The sequence below is a fragment of the Rissa tridactyla genome, chromosome 2, assembly GCF_028500815.1.
Source record: "Rissa tridactyla isolate bRisTri1 chromosome 2, bRisTri1.patW.cur.20221130, whole genome shotgun sequence".
Lineage (NCBI taxonomy): Eukaryota > Metazoa > Chordata > Aves > Charadriiformes > Laridae > Rissa > Rissa tridactyla.
The window spans coordinates 146,137,196-146,150,287 of NC_071467.1; the positions used below are offsets into that span (position 1 = coordinate 146,137,196).

At 38.7% G+C, this 13,092-nt stretch overlaps 1 protein-coding gene across 4 annotated transcripts in view; it reads left to right on the top strand.

Moving 5' to 3' along the window:
• CACNB2 (calcium voltage-gated channel auxiliary subunit beta 2) overlaps positions 1 to 11,851 on the top strand; it is a 258,923-nt gene extending 247,072 nt beyond the window's left edge. For 3 of the 4 annotated variants that reach the window (XM_054193186.1, XM_054193187.1, XM_054193189.1), the window contains 4 exons: positions 138 to 289; positions 1,016 to 1,111; positions 2,450 to 2,635; positions 7,336 to 11,851. In XM_054193186.1, the coding sequence (XP_054049161.1) occupies positions 138 to 289; positions 1,016 to 1,111; positions 2,450 to 2,635; positions 7,336 to 7,818 (917 nt within the window). In that variant the 3' untranslated portion in view covers positions 7,819 to 11,851. Of the gene's footprint in view, positions 1 to 137; positions 290 to 1,015; positions 1,112 to 2,449; positions 2,636 to 4,058; positions 4,103 to 7,335 lie in introns of all 4 variants that reach the window. The other variant, XM_054193190.1, reaches the window with a different exon arrangement.
• The last annotated feature ends 1,241 nt before the right edge of the window (positions 11,852 to 13,092 follow it).

Below are 13,092 nucleotides of genomic sequence, written 5' to 3' on the forward strand. Positions count from 1 at the left end.
CGTGCCAGGGACGTGCACGGCTACCAATGTCTGCCAGCCTGAGGAGGAGCAACGCACCAGTCTACCACACTTTTACGTTTCTTAAAACTAATGGCCTTTTGATATTTTCCTAAGTGTAATTTTCTCCTTATCTGCAGCTGAAGTTCAAAGTGAAATTGAACGGATTTTTGAATTAGCGAGGACACTGCAGTTGGTAGTGCTTGATGCTGATACCATTAACCACCCAGCTCAACTAAGCAAAACCTCTCTGGCTCCCATTATAGTGTACGTGAAGATTTCTTCTCCTAAGGTAAATATTTTACTAACATTCATGCTGTTTCAGTCTTTTTTTTTTTTTTTTCTTCCCTTTTTTGGGGTCTTAAATGCAGATAATCACATGTCCTCATTAAAGTTCAAAGCTATATATTGTTATTGTTTTCCTTTGGTTGGTGAAATACTATTAATCAAAAAAGTATCTTAGCTTGGGTGTTACCAAAACCCATTTTGGAAAAGATGCTGTAGCTCCAATGGTTGTTTAAATTGGGCACTTTTAGTATCAGTCATGTAAGTAATGCTAGCAGTTTGTTAAATCAAAATAATACAGGAACGAAAGCAAGATTTTCACATAATGAATAGCAGCCTGATAGGTAAACTTTAGTATCTCCTGGCAATGTACTCTTTCATTCTGTGAAAAAACCTGCACAGACCTTGTAAAGAGGCATTTGAAAGAGAAGAACAAATTATTGGAAGAGAACTTGGGAGAACAATTAAAGAATTTCAACAAATAAAACCAGAAACAGCAGAGGAAAATAGGAGGGGAACTTTTTAGTGCTCATAACAGTAAAGGGGATGTTGGGAAGTAAGTGAAAATTAGGTTGTTCTGGATGTAAACAGCATGGGAAATGCTCCTGACGCCAGCAAATGAAGAATTTGATCTGCTCAAGAGGACAGTTAAAAAAGTAAACATTTTAAGTGGTGTTATATGTACATTAAGTCCAAACTTGATCACTTTTATTAATGTCTGATTTTTTCACAGGTTTTACAGAGGTTAATAAAATCTCGAGGGAAATCTCAGGCCAAACACCTTAATGTTCAGATGGTGGCAGCTGATAAACTGGCACAGTGTCCTCCTGTGAGTTACTGTTAATTTATGTCTTGTCTTTGAAAGGAGATTTTCTTTTCAAGCACGAGGTTAATTACGTAATTTCTGGGAATGTTTGCCCTCTTCTGGCCATATTTCACTATTGCTTTTTTGCAGAACATCTGAGGTCTCTGGGCTCTGCACAGGGGTGCAGGGAAAAACAGCCCTAGTCACAAGCAGTTATTAGGATGTGTGCTGAATACGTTCACTGCTCAAACAAGCCAAGCATTTGTTTTACTTGATAATTCTTCTTGGGTTATTGGTCTAAAAGTGAACCCTCTTAGTGACTGTGCTTTATCTCTGACAGTTTAAGCTTAGGCCGGTGGTTTGGGTAGCTGCCCGTGGGAATATGTCACCACAGCCCATCACTGCTGACACTCTTGGTCACAGTTTTGGCAAAGAGCTGTGGGGGACTGCGTAGCTGAGAGTTCTGCAGTTCTTCCATTGATGTGCACTGAAGCAAATTCTTTCAATTTCCACCTATAAAGTGCAGATGATGAGACCCCAGCTGTGTTTTAAACATGACAAGCATTATTGTCTGCATACTCGACTGTCAAGAGCATGGGTCAGAGACCAGAAGGTGAAGGTTCAGTTCAGCTGCAGATAAGGGAATTTGCTATAATTACAGAGCTGAGCGAGGGGGATGTTTTCATCATTTAATTTCAAGCATCTCAGTTAAGAGACTAGTCTTCTCTGGTCCCCAAGAAGTCAATGCTAGAGACCTGCCTAGGCTCTCAAAGCTGCCTTCAGGAGAACTCCTGACTCCCTGAGCAGGGAGGAATCGGAGGAAACTCACCTCCTAACTTTAGATGTCTAAAATTAGACCGTGTGACTAATCTCTTTCCTAATATTTGTACGACACTTGGAAACTGGATGATCTGTATTACTTGTGTTTCTTACTGTTATTAGTTACTGGGTTTAGTTTGTCTTAGTTTTCTCTTAGTAATTCTAGATATGGGGAGTTAATCCAATTTCTTGCCATTCCATATTGTTCCAATAGCTAAAAACTTGAATGTTGAACCTTTCTTGCTGGATATTTGAGTTTTAAGATTTATTCAAGCTGCCTCTGCCTAACTTCATTCCCTGTTTGTGCATTACTAAGTTGCAGCCATGAGGACTTGCTTTAGCAAGTGCAACATTAGTGCTAGTTGTGATCGCTGCCTTTTGTATCAATTACATTCAAAAAAACCACCCAAAAGGGTGAAATATCTTAACATAAGTATTACAAATGTGGTTCATTTTTGATGAAGGGAAAGACTGGTCATTCATGTCTCCAGCTGATCTCCCTTTAACTGTTGGTTATTCTCACTAAAATCTTTCCTTTATCAGGAAATGTTCGATGTAATTCTTGATGAGAACCAGCTTGAAGATGCTTGTGAGCACCTTGCTGACTATTTGGAAGCCTACTGGAAGGCCACACATCCACCTAGCAGCAATCCTCCTAACCAGCTTCTCACTCGCACACTTGCAACAGCCACTCTTCCTATTAGCCCAGGTCCAAATATTAATTTACAGGTACAGTTTTTATGCCATTTCTTCTTTTTTTTTCCTAGCAGCTTCTTCCTCTTCCAAAGCAGAGTGTTAGTCTGATATTAGAATATGCTGAATATGTCTTCCTGTTGTTGATAGAGCAAGAGATTTTTCAGTAGACATTCACCCATTTTCAGTATAAAAGGCAAATACAGGTACATTATTGTTAATGCTGTTGTATTCACAGTAGCGTGTGTTTGTGTATTGACTAGGGGGCTGGTTTTGATTGCAAGGACTAAACCAGCCTGACTGAAAACATATGGTGACATGAAGTGGAATACTTAAGATTTCATTGTGCCCAGGACACCACTGTGCCAGTAATATGTGTACCAGCCACAAGCATTTTTATAGCTGGCCATATGTAATCCAGTCAGAGGGATAAAACTGGGCTAATACTACGCACATTACAGCCTCTGGTAACTCCCTCTCTGATGGGCACAGTATCGCTAATAGGCAAATCCCAGCCCCAGAGGCCCTGTATGACAAATTGGGTTACGTACAGAGCAGATCCACAACCGTTGGAGGGAATCTGTTCCTACCCTCCCACAGGCTACAGAGTTGTAGACGTTGAGGGTGACTGACTGTATTAGTGAGGTCTCGGCGTCAAAGTGGCCCTACCAGTGTTTTCTTTGTTCTTTTATTCATTGGCCATTGCTGTGAAAAGTACTCGCTTCCTTCATGCCAAACTCTTACATAAAACCTGAGTCCCACTGCCCGTTGTGCAGAAAGACCTTGAGAGGCAGTATGTTCTGCACAGCGAGGATACTGTCTAGTGAGCTGGGAAAAACAGGCTTTATTCCCACCTCCCCACTGTCCTGCCTGTTGACTTTGGGCATAATGTGTCCTCTCTTTTCTCCTTCAACTTTTGCTTTGTATAATTGTATTAAGGTTCTCAGCATAAGATCGTCTTCTTTGTATATGTGTTGCAAGACATGAAATGAGGTCTTCAAAAGTGCTTCTTCATTGTAAATAGTGACTGACACATTGAGGCCGAGAAGATCACAGTGGGGTGTAAATAACATCTGTCCCAGCTCAAATAATGACTTACTACATCTAAATTTCCACCTAAGTCCATATAGGCCCATAAGTTACATATTTATGTTGGTTAGAATTGATAACTTTAGCTAAAGAAAAATGCCTTCTTTCAGAAAATAAGAAAAAAAAAAAAAGTCTGCACCCAAATTAAAATGCCAACAATTTGCTTTTTGTTTTTATGGTCTTGTAAAACAATTTTTTGTCTCAAAGAATTTATTTCCCATTAGAAGACCACAGACTTGACAGGTTTGTTCTTTAACAAGAAAAATTGCTTCAGCCACCTTGCAGAATATCTCCTCTTGCTTTCAAAAGCAGTCGCAGGAAAAGAAGACTGTAAGCTATAGCTCATTTCTGCCTTTTTTTCTGTCCTCAGAGCTGAAACACCCTGAAAAAATTGTGAGCTGGAAGAATTTCTGAGTATGAAATTCAGTATTGTTGTGTGCAGACTTGCTAGATAAACTGTCTTTGCTTTGTAGACGTGTTTATTATTTTGCTCAAGCTTTTTTTTATGCCTTTTGGGTGTGGATTTATAGTTCACTTACTCATTTTATTAACCACATTCTCCGGAGGAACTATGCGGAGTTTTAATAACACTTTTCTGAATGTTGTGCAATCTCCTTACAAATTAACATATTTTTATTTGAAGGACTGAAAATGAGAATGTATTTGCAGTTTCACAGTTTGTTTGTAGGTCTACTAATCCAAAAGTGCTAAGCAATGGGGGTCCCCTTATGGAACTCACAACTTTGACGTGCCTTTTGTTTCATTTTCCCATGGTACGTTTTCAGCTGACATCTCAAACCTGAGACTGTTGCGGTCTCGGAATAGAGTGGGTTTATTTCCTAATCACGGTGGCTGAAGCCAGTCTCTCAATAGTGTTAAAATCCTCCATTTGGAGAACTTAAACGTCTGTGTCTGTGCCGTTTTTGTGGACGGCTCTGCAGCGATAAACTTTGCCGCCAGCCATTTGGCCTGGAGGGGCCACATCCGCACTGCAAAGCATTTGAGTCATTCTCCCCTGGGTCCAATGCAGCACCCCTTTGCCATGGGATGTAATTGGGTTTTGTGGTTTTTTTTAGTCCCGTGAGTACATTGTAATGAGAGATTTGTGTTGCCAGCTGCCAGAGTGCTATTTTTATAGCATGATGCTGACTGTGTGTATTGCATGGCACAAGGTGCTTGGAGGTTTGAGGCCTCCTGGCACTGTTTGAAATTAAGTCGATGAAGACCGTACACCTCCTCTCTGTCTAACGGAGAGCTTTGGAGCAAACTGTCCTGACAACTTTTCTCAGATTTCCTCTTGTAGGGGAATAGAAGACTGGAGCATCCTCACGCACATATGGTGTAGGTGATTAGGGACCACTGGATGGAAATAGGGACCAAGCCAGATTGACTGTGTGGACACAGACTTCTCTCTCTCCTCTTTCAGCACTGCTTAAACTTCTTTCCAAGGATCCCTGAATAATGAAATGGGCTTATCTCAAACTTTCTCCACTTTAATCCAAAAAACTTATGTGATTGGGCCATAAAATTCCTAGACCGTGGAATCTAATCCAATTCAGAGCCCTAATTTGGTTACGAACCACAAGCCAGATCTTAATCCAGATTCAAACATTACCTGCTCAGTGTCCCTGTAATATATAGGGAAATTTACTGTCAATGAATTTGCTCATAAATCCCAATAGCCTAACGCTATTCTGAAATCACAGGTATTGGTTCTAAATGTATTGATTGTGCTCCTCCACACGCACTTGCCATAGCAGAGAAGATGCATCTGAGTTTGTAAAAGTAGCATTCCATTCAAAGCTGGTTCAAATTTTGCATTTGTTCTCAAACCACAGCAATGACAGATTTTATTAGTCACAATTATATATATATATATAGGTGCATACATGGCATTTGACCATATGAGAATTAAGGGGTTCCGCGTGTCTACCCAGTTTATGTGACTTAAAACCAGTCATGGTTGTGGACTATTAAAAATGTGTTTACACATCCAAAACAGGCACTGCTTTAGGCTCTTTAGGCTTTAGGCTTTTCACTTGATTCCATTTATAATTCGCCTCCGTTGAGTCATTTCTGTTCACCTTGAACACATCTATTCATGTTTACAATTGCTGCATTCCTTTTCTGGCAAATTAGAATCATCTTGAGAATCATAAAAGCAAGAAGAAAAAAGAAATTTGATCGCCATTTCTGGTACCTTGTTCTCATCTATACCATTTGTTTCGAATTAGGAACACATGGAGCAGCCCAGCTAGTCGCTGGGAAATTTACAGAACAAAATGTTGTCTTAGAAAACGATGATTTGTCAAATTTATCAAATTGCTGATTTGAAATATGTTGCTTTTTATAAGTTTCTGATAAAATATGGATTTGTTCCTGTCCAATTTCCTGTCATTTTCCTTTTTGGGTTGCTAGGAAACCCACCTGCCAGGATCTGTAGCTAAAGGACAAAATTTCCTCCTTCCCCTAGCTCTTTTCCACAACATAGACCAAAAGAAATGTCCGTGAGCTGCCCTGGAGGCAATCCTTATTTTTAGGCAACTCTGCACATAGGAGGGCAAACTTTAGACTTAACTCTGATAAATTCAGAACAGTGTCACAAACAAATGCCTGTATAACTCTGTTAAAACCTACTTTAATTTTGTGCCAGTAGAGATGATTTTGTCTTGACATTCTTCACCTCATGTGAGAAAGAGAATTTAACTTCACCATAAACTATTTCTTAAAATTTTGCAATTAAGCTTGAAAAATCTTTGGCTGTGGTTTGGGAATAAAAGCACGTTAATGTAATGGCAGCCCCAGATGAGTTAAATAATGCCACTTGTTCATTTTGCAGTGATTTCAAAGCATTATGCTGGTGAAGAGTAGGTTTGATATTACCTGGTAATTTTTATTTCAGTTTTTTAATAGTAGTGGTGTGTCAGGAAATTCTTTAGGTGATAATATCACTCTCCTCCTGCTTTCCTTGGCAATGGTCGGTATTCTCAGCTCTTAAAATTATGAGGTCAAAGTTTAATTTTTCATTACCATGAAGAAATCGAATTATTGCTGAGAAAAACAGAAGGTCAGTGATACTATTAGTATCATAATACAAACTTTATTCTTACCAGATCAAATTGCATTTTTTCATGAAGAAACCTCAAAACTCTAAAAGAGCCAAGGTTTTGTACTTTGGTTCTCTGTTGGAATCCACCTCCTCAGTGCTCTAAAATCACTTTCCCATCACGGCTGTTTCCGAGCAGGCATCTGTAAACTCCCGACTGCTACCTGCCCTCTCCCAGCATGCTTATGTCCCTTTAATTTTTCTGCAGTTTGTCCTGCTTCTGCATGCTCTCCTTTTGTCTGGAGTGCGGTAGGTAATTACTGCTAACTGGAATAGTCAGAAACGTCACGGGAGACAAGAAAATGTCACAGAATAGCCCGAGTGCCACTCTCCATTCTGATGAGAGGAATTGTTTGTATTATAATACTGAATTTTCAGTAAAAGTTGAATTCCAATTTTTTTTTCTAGTTTAGATTCAAAGTGGATTGTCGTGTCCTTAAATTTTATTGGTTTCATGATACTTTCTAGTCGAACTTGATATCGGGGAGGTTTTTAAATGTGTACTTCATGTACGTGAACTTACTGCTGGTTGTGATAGCAGGGATCTCAAGGAGACCAGAGGAATGACCATTCAGTCCCTGAACGCAGCGGTTCACAAATTGAAGAGGAAGCACGGGTTGAACCCATCAAGAAATCCCAGCATCGCTCTTCCTCAAGCCAACACCACAACCATCGCAGTGGTGTTAGAGGCCTTTCTAGGCAAGAAACTTTTGACTCAGAAACACAAGACAGCAGAGATTCGGCTTACGTAGAGCCAAAGGAGGACTACTCACATGAGCACGGTGACCACTATGATTCTCACAGGGATCACAATCATAGAGACGAGTCCCACGGGAGCAGTGATCACAGACATAGAGAATCAAGGCATCGCTCAAAGGACCGCGAGCAGGACCACAATGAATGCAACAAACAGCGTAGCCGTCATAAATCAAGGGACCAATATTGTGACAAGGATGGGGAAGTGATATCGAAAAAACGTAACGACGCAGGAGAATGGAACAGGGATGTTTACATCCGTCAGTAACTTTTGCCTCCGGCAGTCTTGTGTTTCTTTGAAGTCTTGTAACAATGCCCCTTGAAAATATCTTTGGGTTCTTCATTGCAGAACATATGGTATCCTTCTGTATGCTGATTTGTATTGCTGTTGCTTGCATAGCAATAGCATGAAATAGAATACTCATATACTTATTTTTTTTGGTTAGTGCTCTATGAATTAGCGTAGTACAACTGCAGAGTTCCCGGTGTTGTACTATGCCATTTTTCAAGCTGTTTTTTGGTAGCTGCCACTTGAACAATATCTGTTGCCATCAAGGTGTTGTTAGTGTTTTTTAAAAAAAGGTACATTTGATGTTTAATAACTTCCCGTGTATTCAGCAAGCCAGACTCAGCACATAAAAAAATCTGAAACTTTTTGTCTGCTCTGATTTTTAATTTGTATGCACTTGATTTGCATATTGATTTAAGGGCCACTATCTGTTGCTTATACCTCTGGTGGACTCCATTTGAAGACAATTCAGTCTTGCCTTACAGCCAGGGGATCATAAAGTCAAAATCTATTTTCTATGTACTGGTACTGTGTACTGTATATACAGTTTATAAATGTTATTTCTGCAGACACCTTCTTACTATATAAGTTTGATCACACTGTTTTAGAGTCCTAATGCCAAGTCAGCAGATTTGCTTTTGAATTACTGGCAACTGGAACTAGCCTCATTTAGGAAATCTGTAACAGTGTTCAACCGAAATACTTTTTCTTCTGTAGCAGAAAGCTTATACTTACTGTAAATACGAATGAGTGCTTGAGATAAGGGGTCTAACTCTTATACCTTATGCTGTCCTTGCAAACCCAATTTTGCATTTTAAATTTACGGTAAAGATAACGAGCTTACCGCTATAAATTATTCCTTTCTGTACAGGTCACGAAATTGCAATGGACACAGCTTAATTTTTGTTCTGTTGTTCAGAATACTAGAGCACACATGACAGAGGCGTGGATGTGAGTGGGTGGGTGGCGGATGGGCGGACGTGTGCGTGCGCGCGGCGTTAGGCAGCAAAGCGTGAGAATCTACTGAAGACAACAAAGGCTACTCAAAAGCCCAGCGAGCCTGTTTCTTCTTTCTGTCTATTAATTTAAAAATCCAAATTGCCGTCAGGGACTATGAGGGAGTTTACTGGCCCAGGTAATTGAGAAAGCATAAATCTGCTGGCTCCTTGTTGAGACTTCAGGAGAGTAAAACCAGGCAAAATGTTACTGTGAGTGTTTCACTGGAAATGTAAAATCTTTGTGTTTTAGAGTATTTGTTTTAGTAAGAAAAGTTTACACAGCTTGTGGAGAGTTATTTTGTTGGAAAATAAATTTTTGTAGCTTCTCCACTTTTTCTACACTTGCCAGTTCCTCTGCATTCCCACTTTGCAGCCAGCTCACTGCTTTTCCTTCACCTAAACTGTTGTGCTGCTGGGGAGAGCTTAGAAACAGGACTGTGACAAAATACCCTGTTACCGGCTTGCTAGAGACAAGCGCGTTGAAATCAAAGGGAGCGAACACAGTTTGTTTTGCATTGAACACCTGTTGCACTGGTAAGTGGGGGGAAATTCGCTACTATTTTTGACTACAGGTTCCATGCCCTTGCCTAGTGTAAAAGCTGTTCTGCATCACGTGTAGTCTTTGCAGTAATTGTATGAATGAAATACTTTTGGTATTTCACTGTAAATAGCACATTATATAAAGACTGTAGTGGGATAATAATTAATTTCGCTGGAAGTTCTTTTTATTTATTATTTTAATTCTGGGAATATCAGCATTGCCTGATTTTGAGGATCGTTTTAGTGAAATGGATAAGACAGATGGCAGGTGCATGTTTTCTCCAGTCTCCTCTTCCAGCATCCAAGCAATTTGGTTTAACTCCCTTAAACATACTTTGTCCTCCCTCTTCTGCCCCTCTCCCTGATGCTCTATACGCATTTGTCACAACAATGTTAAGAGTGTGATATTCTGCTGTCAGATTATCGGGCCGCTCCTCCCGGTGCTGCTGACTGTTGTGGTTATTCAAGGGTAGTATTTGGCTCAAAGGATGAACTGTGGGAAAGACAAGGAAAAGGGTATTTTTCTAGAAGTAACATTTTCAGCATTTTTCTAAACAAGATTAAAAGACTTTGTAGACAAAGGAAGCATAGGTAAGTAGACCTGTTGTATTACTAAATGGATATATAAGACTATATAAACAGTGGCTTTTGATATGAGATTTTTCAGGGGATCGGTGGAAAATGACATCGAAAGACTGTTGTTTGAATCATATCAGCTCACGTGTAAATGGAAAGAGAAAGTATATTGTCTTGCTCTATTTAGCCTGGCTTTAGCTATTTTACCAACGCCAGTAAATGCTGTTGCTCCCTGCAACTGCTACATGACAGCTGTGTCCCCCAAGAAGTGATCTATGGATTCCACTTCAGTACTTTGATATTTTTGTTGTTGTTTTTTTTTTTGTTTTTTTTTTTAACTTTTGCTCCAGAGAGTGTTTATTTTCCACCTTTCTTAAAGTATTTTTTAAGGAACGTTTGGCAGAATTTCAAGGCACTGAGTAGTGTATGAAAACCACGGAGTAGGTAGTCACGTATAGACAAATAAATGAGAAAGAGCATAGTTCAAGTCTGAGTATTTAAGTGCGGCCTATATATTGATTTATGGAATGTAAATATAACAAAATAAGGCATGTCCCAATCCACCTAATGAGAGAATCATGTTTTGTATAGTGCTACTAATTCTGTATAGAGAACATACTAACACATGCATTTCTTAGACTCACGCAGTAGGTTTTTACTAGCCTTGCTAAGAGACTTCCTTCAGTTACTGTTTTAAGAGTGACAAATACTTTGTGATGTGAGCTTGTACTACACCTATTGCACAATACCACCTGCCTGCTGAGCACTACGTTGAAAAGCACTTTAACAGAATTATTTCAATAAGAAGCTTTAAAAATACTCCAACTGGAGGACATATCAAAGGTTATTGTGATGAACTGTCTTTGCAAAATTTTGCCAACAGCAAGTTTAATATTATTGTTTGCAATAGGATATTAATGAGTTCGTATTCCTGTATCTGGTTTCAGGAGCTTTGAATCTGAGGAACGGTAGAGGTCCCAATGAGCTCCGGAGTTTTCTTATGTATGTGTGGTACAAAACCACCTTTAAAATTTCTATTCAAATGAGCTAAAAAGATGATAAAACCAGTGAGACAGAGGGAAAGGAAGATAAAATAGTTAAGCGATGCATAGGTCTTGTCATCTCTCACTTTATATTTTTGTAAAGAATTTCAGTATATGTAAGCAATGGGATGCATTTTAACATTTACGTGTATATATGTTAGATGTTAACCTTATTTTTGTATGTCTTTTCAAATGAATACACATCAGTGCTGCTCAGCAGCCCGAGTCTGTCTTTTATCAGTTGTTTAGTGTCACACACACATCATGGAAGAAAGAATTCTCGAGGAGGGACTGGAAAGAGGCGAGAGCAACAGCCTCCAGCCCTGTTAAGGGACAGGACAGTGGGGATGAATAAGCAAACAAGTTTGTGCATAAAGGCAGCATGGGTAGGAGTGAAGAGATGAAAGAAGCTATTTTTAAATCGATCCATAAATTAATGCCTAGAAATTAAGAAATGTACAGATCCATACAACCATCTTCTAGAATACTCATGAGTTCATCGTGTCTGGCATCAAGAGTTCAGAATTGGAGGAGAGTTCTGCAATTTTTGCTTCTCAAGGTGTAAAATTAAATAGATAGTTTCTCCTAAGGATTTGCCCCTAATTAATGAAGACCGGTTTTAAAGCTACAGTGAGCTTGAGTGGAGTACCTGTTTTCACAGAAATCTGTAAACTCTTAACCTATAGCCCTTATTGTAAATGGAGGATAAGGAAATGAAATCCCACTCATCCAAGCCCAAATAAAAGCAGAGACCTATTTTCACTTCTGTCTGCATATCTGGTTGCTCATCCTATACGTGCAGTTCCTGCCCAGGTCTAATACCTTGCCCTTTAATACTTACTGTCTTTTGTGGTTTTGTTAGTAATTGTCACTTTTAAGCTCCGTTGTTGGTTTGTAAAGTCAGATTCACGTTCTGTGACAACTGCAGAGGGTTCAGTATGGTCCGTTATCATTCCCTTAGCTGGAATGCAGTGAGTGGTCTGATTGCTTTTAATCAGTGTCTGTCCAAAGTAAAACGGTTAGTGTAAACCACCTCCTGGGGTAGTTACTAAAGATTTATTTTGGTTTGTGGTTACATTTGACCTCTGACTGCTTTAACGCATCAGGCTGAAACTATTTCCCAAATGCTTTTTACTTTAATTCTGTTCCCTCCATGAAAATAAAGCAAAAAACTTCATTACATAGTCTCGAGGAAGAACAGAGAAATTATTTTTCAGAGCGTATTATAACATTTCTAGTGTACATTTACTTTTATTTATTGCTTTATTGCAGATCTTTCACCAAAATTTCAGTTCTTCTATCATCTGTAAAATATGCGAATGCCATTTTGATTGTGAATGTTATCAAACGTTATTCAGTCGAATTTATTGCTTGGCAATTTGTCTATAATTTATTTCCCCACTTTTATATAACAAACTGTTACATATAAGCTTACAGTAGTTTTATAGACAGTTTCTTTTTATAACTTACCACCCTAGAGATGTCTTCCTACGCAGCCCCAAAAAAGATTCATATCAGATATAATAGAGATTAAGCTGGTTCTTTTAACTCATTTGTGTTCTCTTTTCGCACTTTATTCTTACCACTTTTATCTATCGTGTACTTACTCTGCAGTGAATTCTAGCAGTGCAAAATTGGATTTGCTCATAAATTTTTTAGTTGTTAACAATTAGACATAAAAAGAAGGTTCTTTACCCTTTCCAAAGTAATTTCTTGTTGATCACCATCACCAGCCTCTTTCTTACTAAAATATTCCCTTTTCCTTAATAAGCATATGAAATCCTATGATCTAAAAATTGGTGGACTCCATGACACCGAGAGCTGTATAATAATTTCATACTATACTAGGCTACCTATTTTAATATCTTTATATTGACCAAGATAAATATTTAGATTTGGCACTATTACTAATCACTATTTCCGCAAATAGCAGAAACTACTTTTCAGACTTTCTTAAAGACAGGATCTGATTGCATGCCTAATCTATCTATTTTGTAGGGTTAATCTTTAATTACAATGACAATAACTTTTTTCAATTTAATATATAAATATCTCTTATATTATATATATACATATTCAGTTGTGCTTCAGCACCA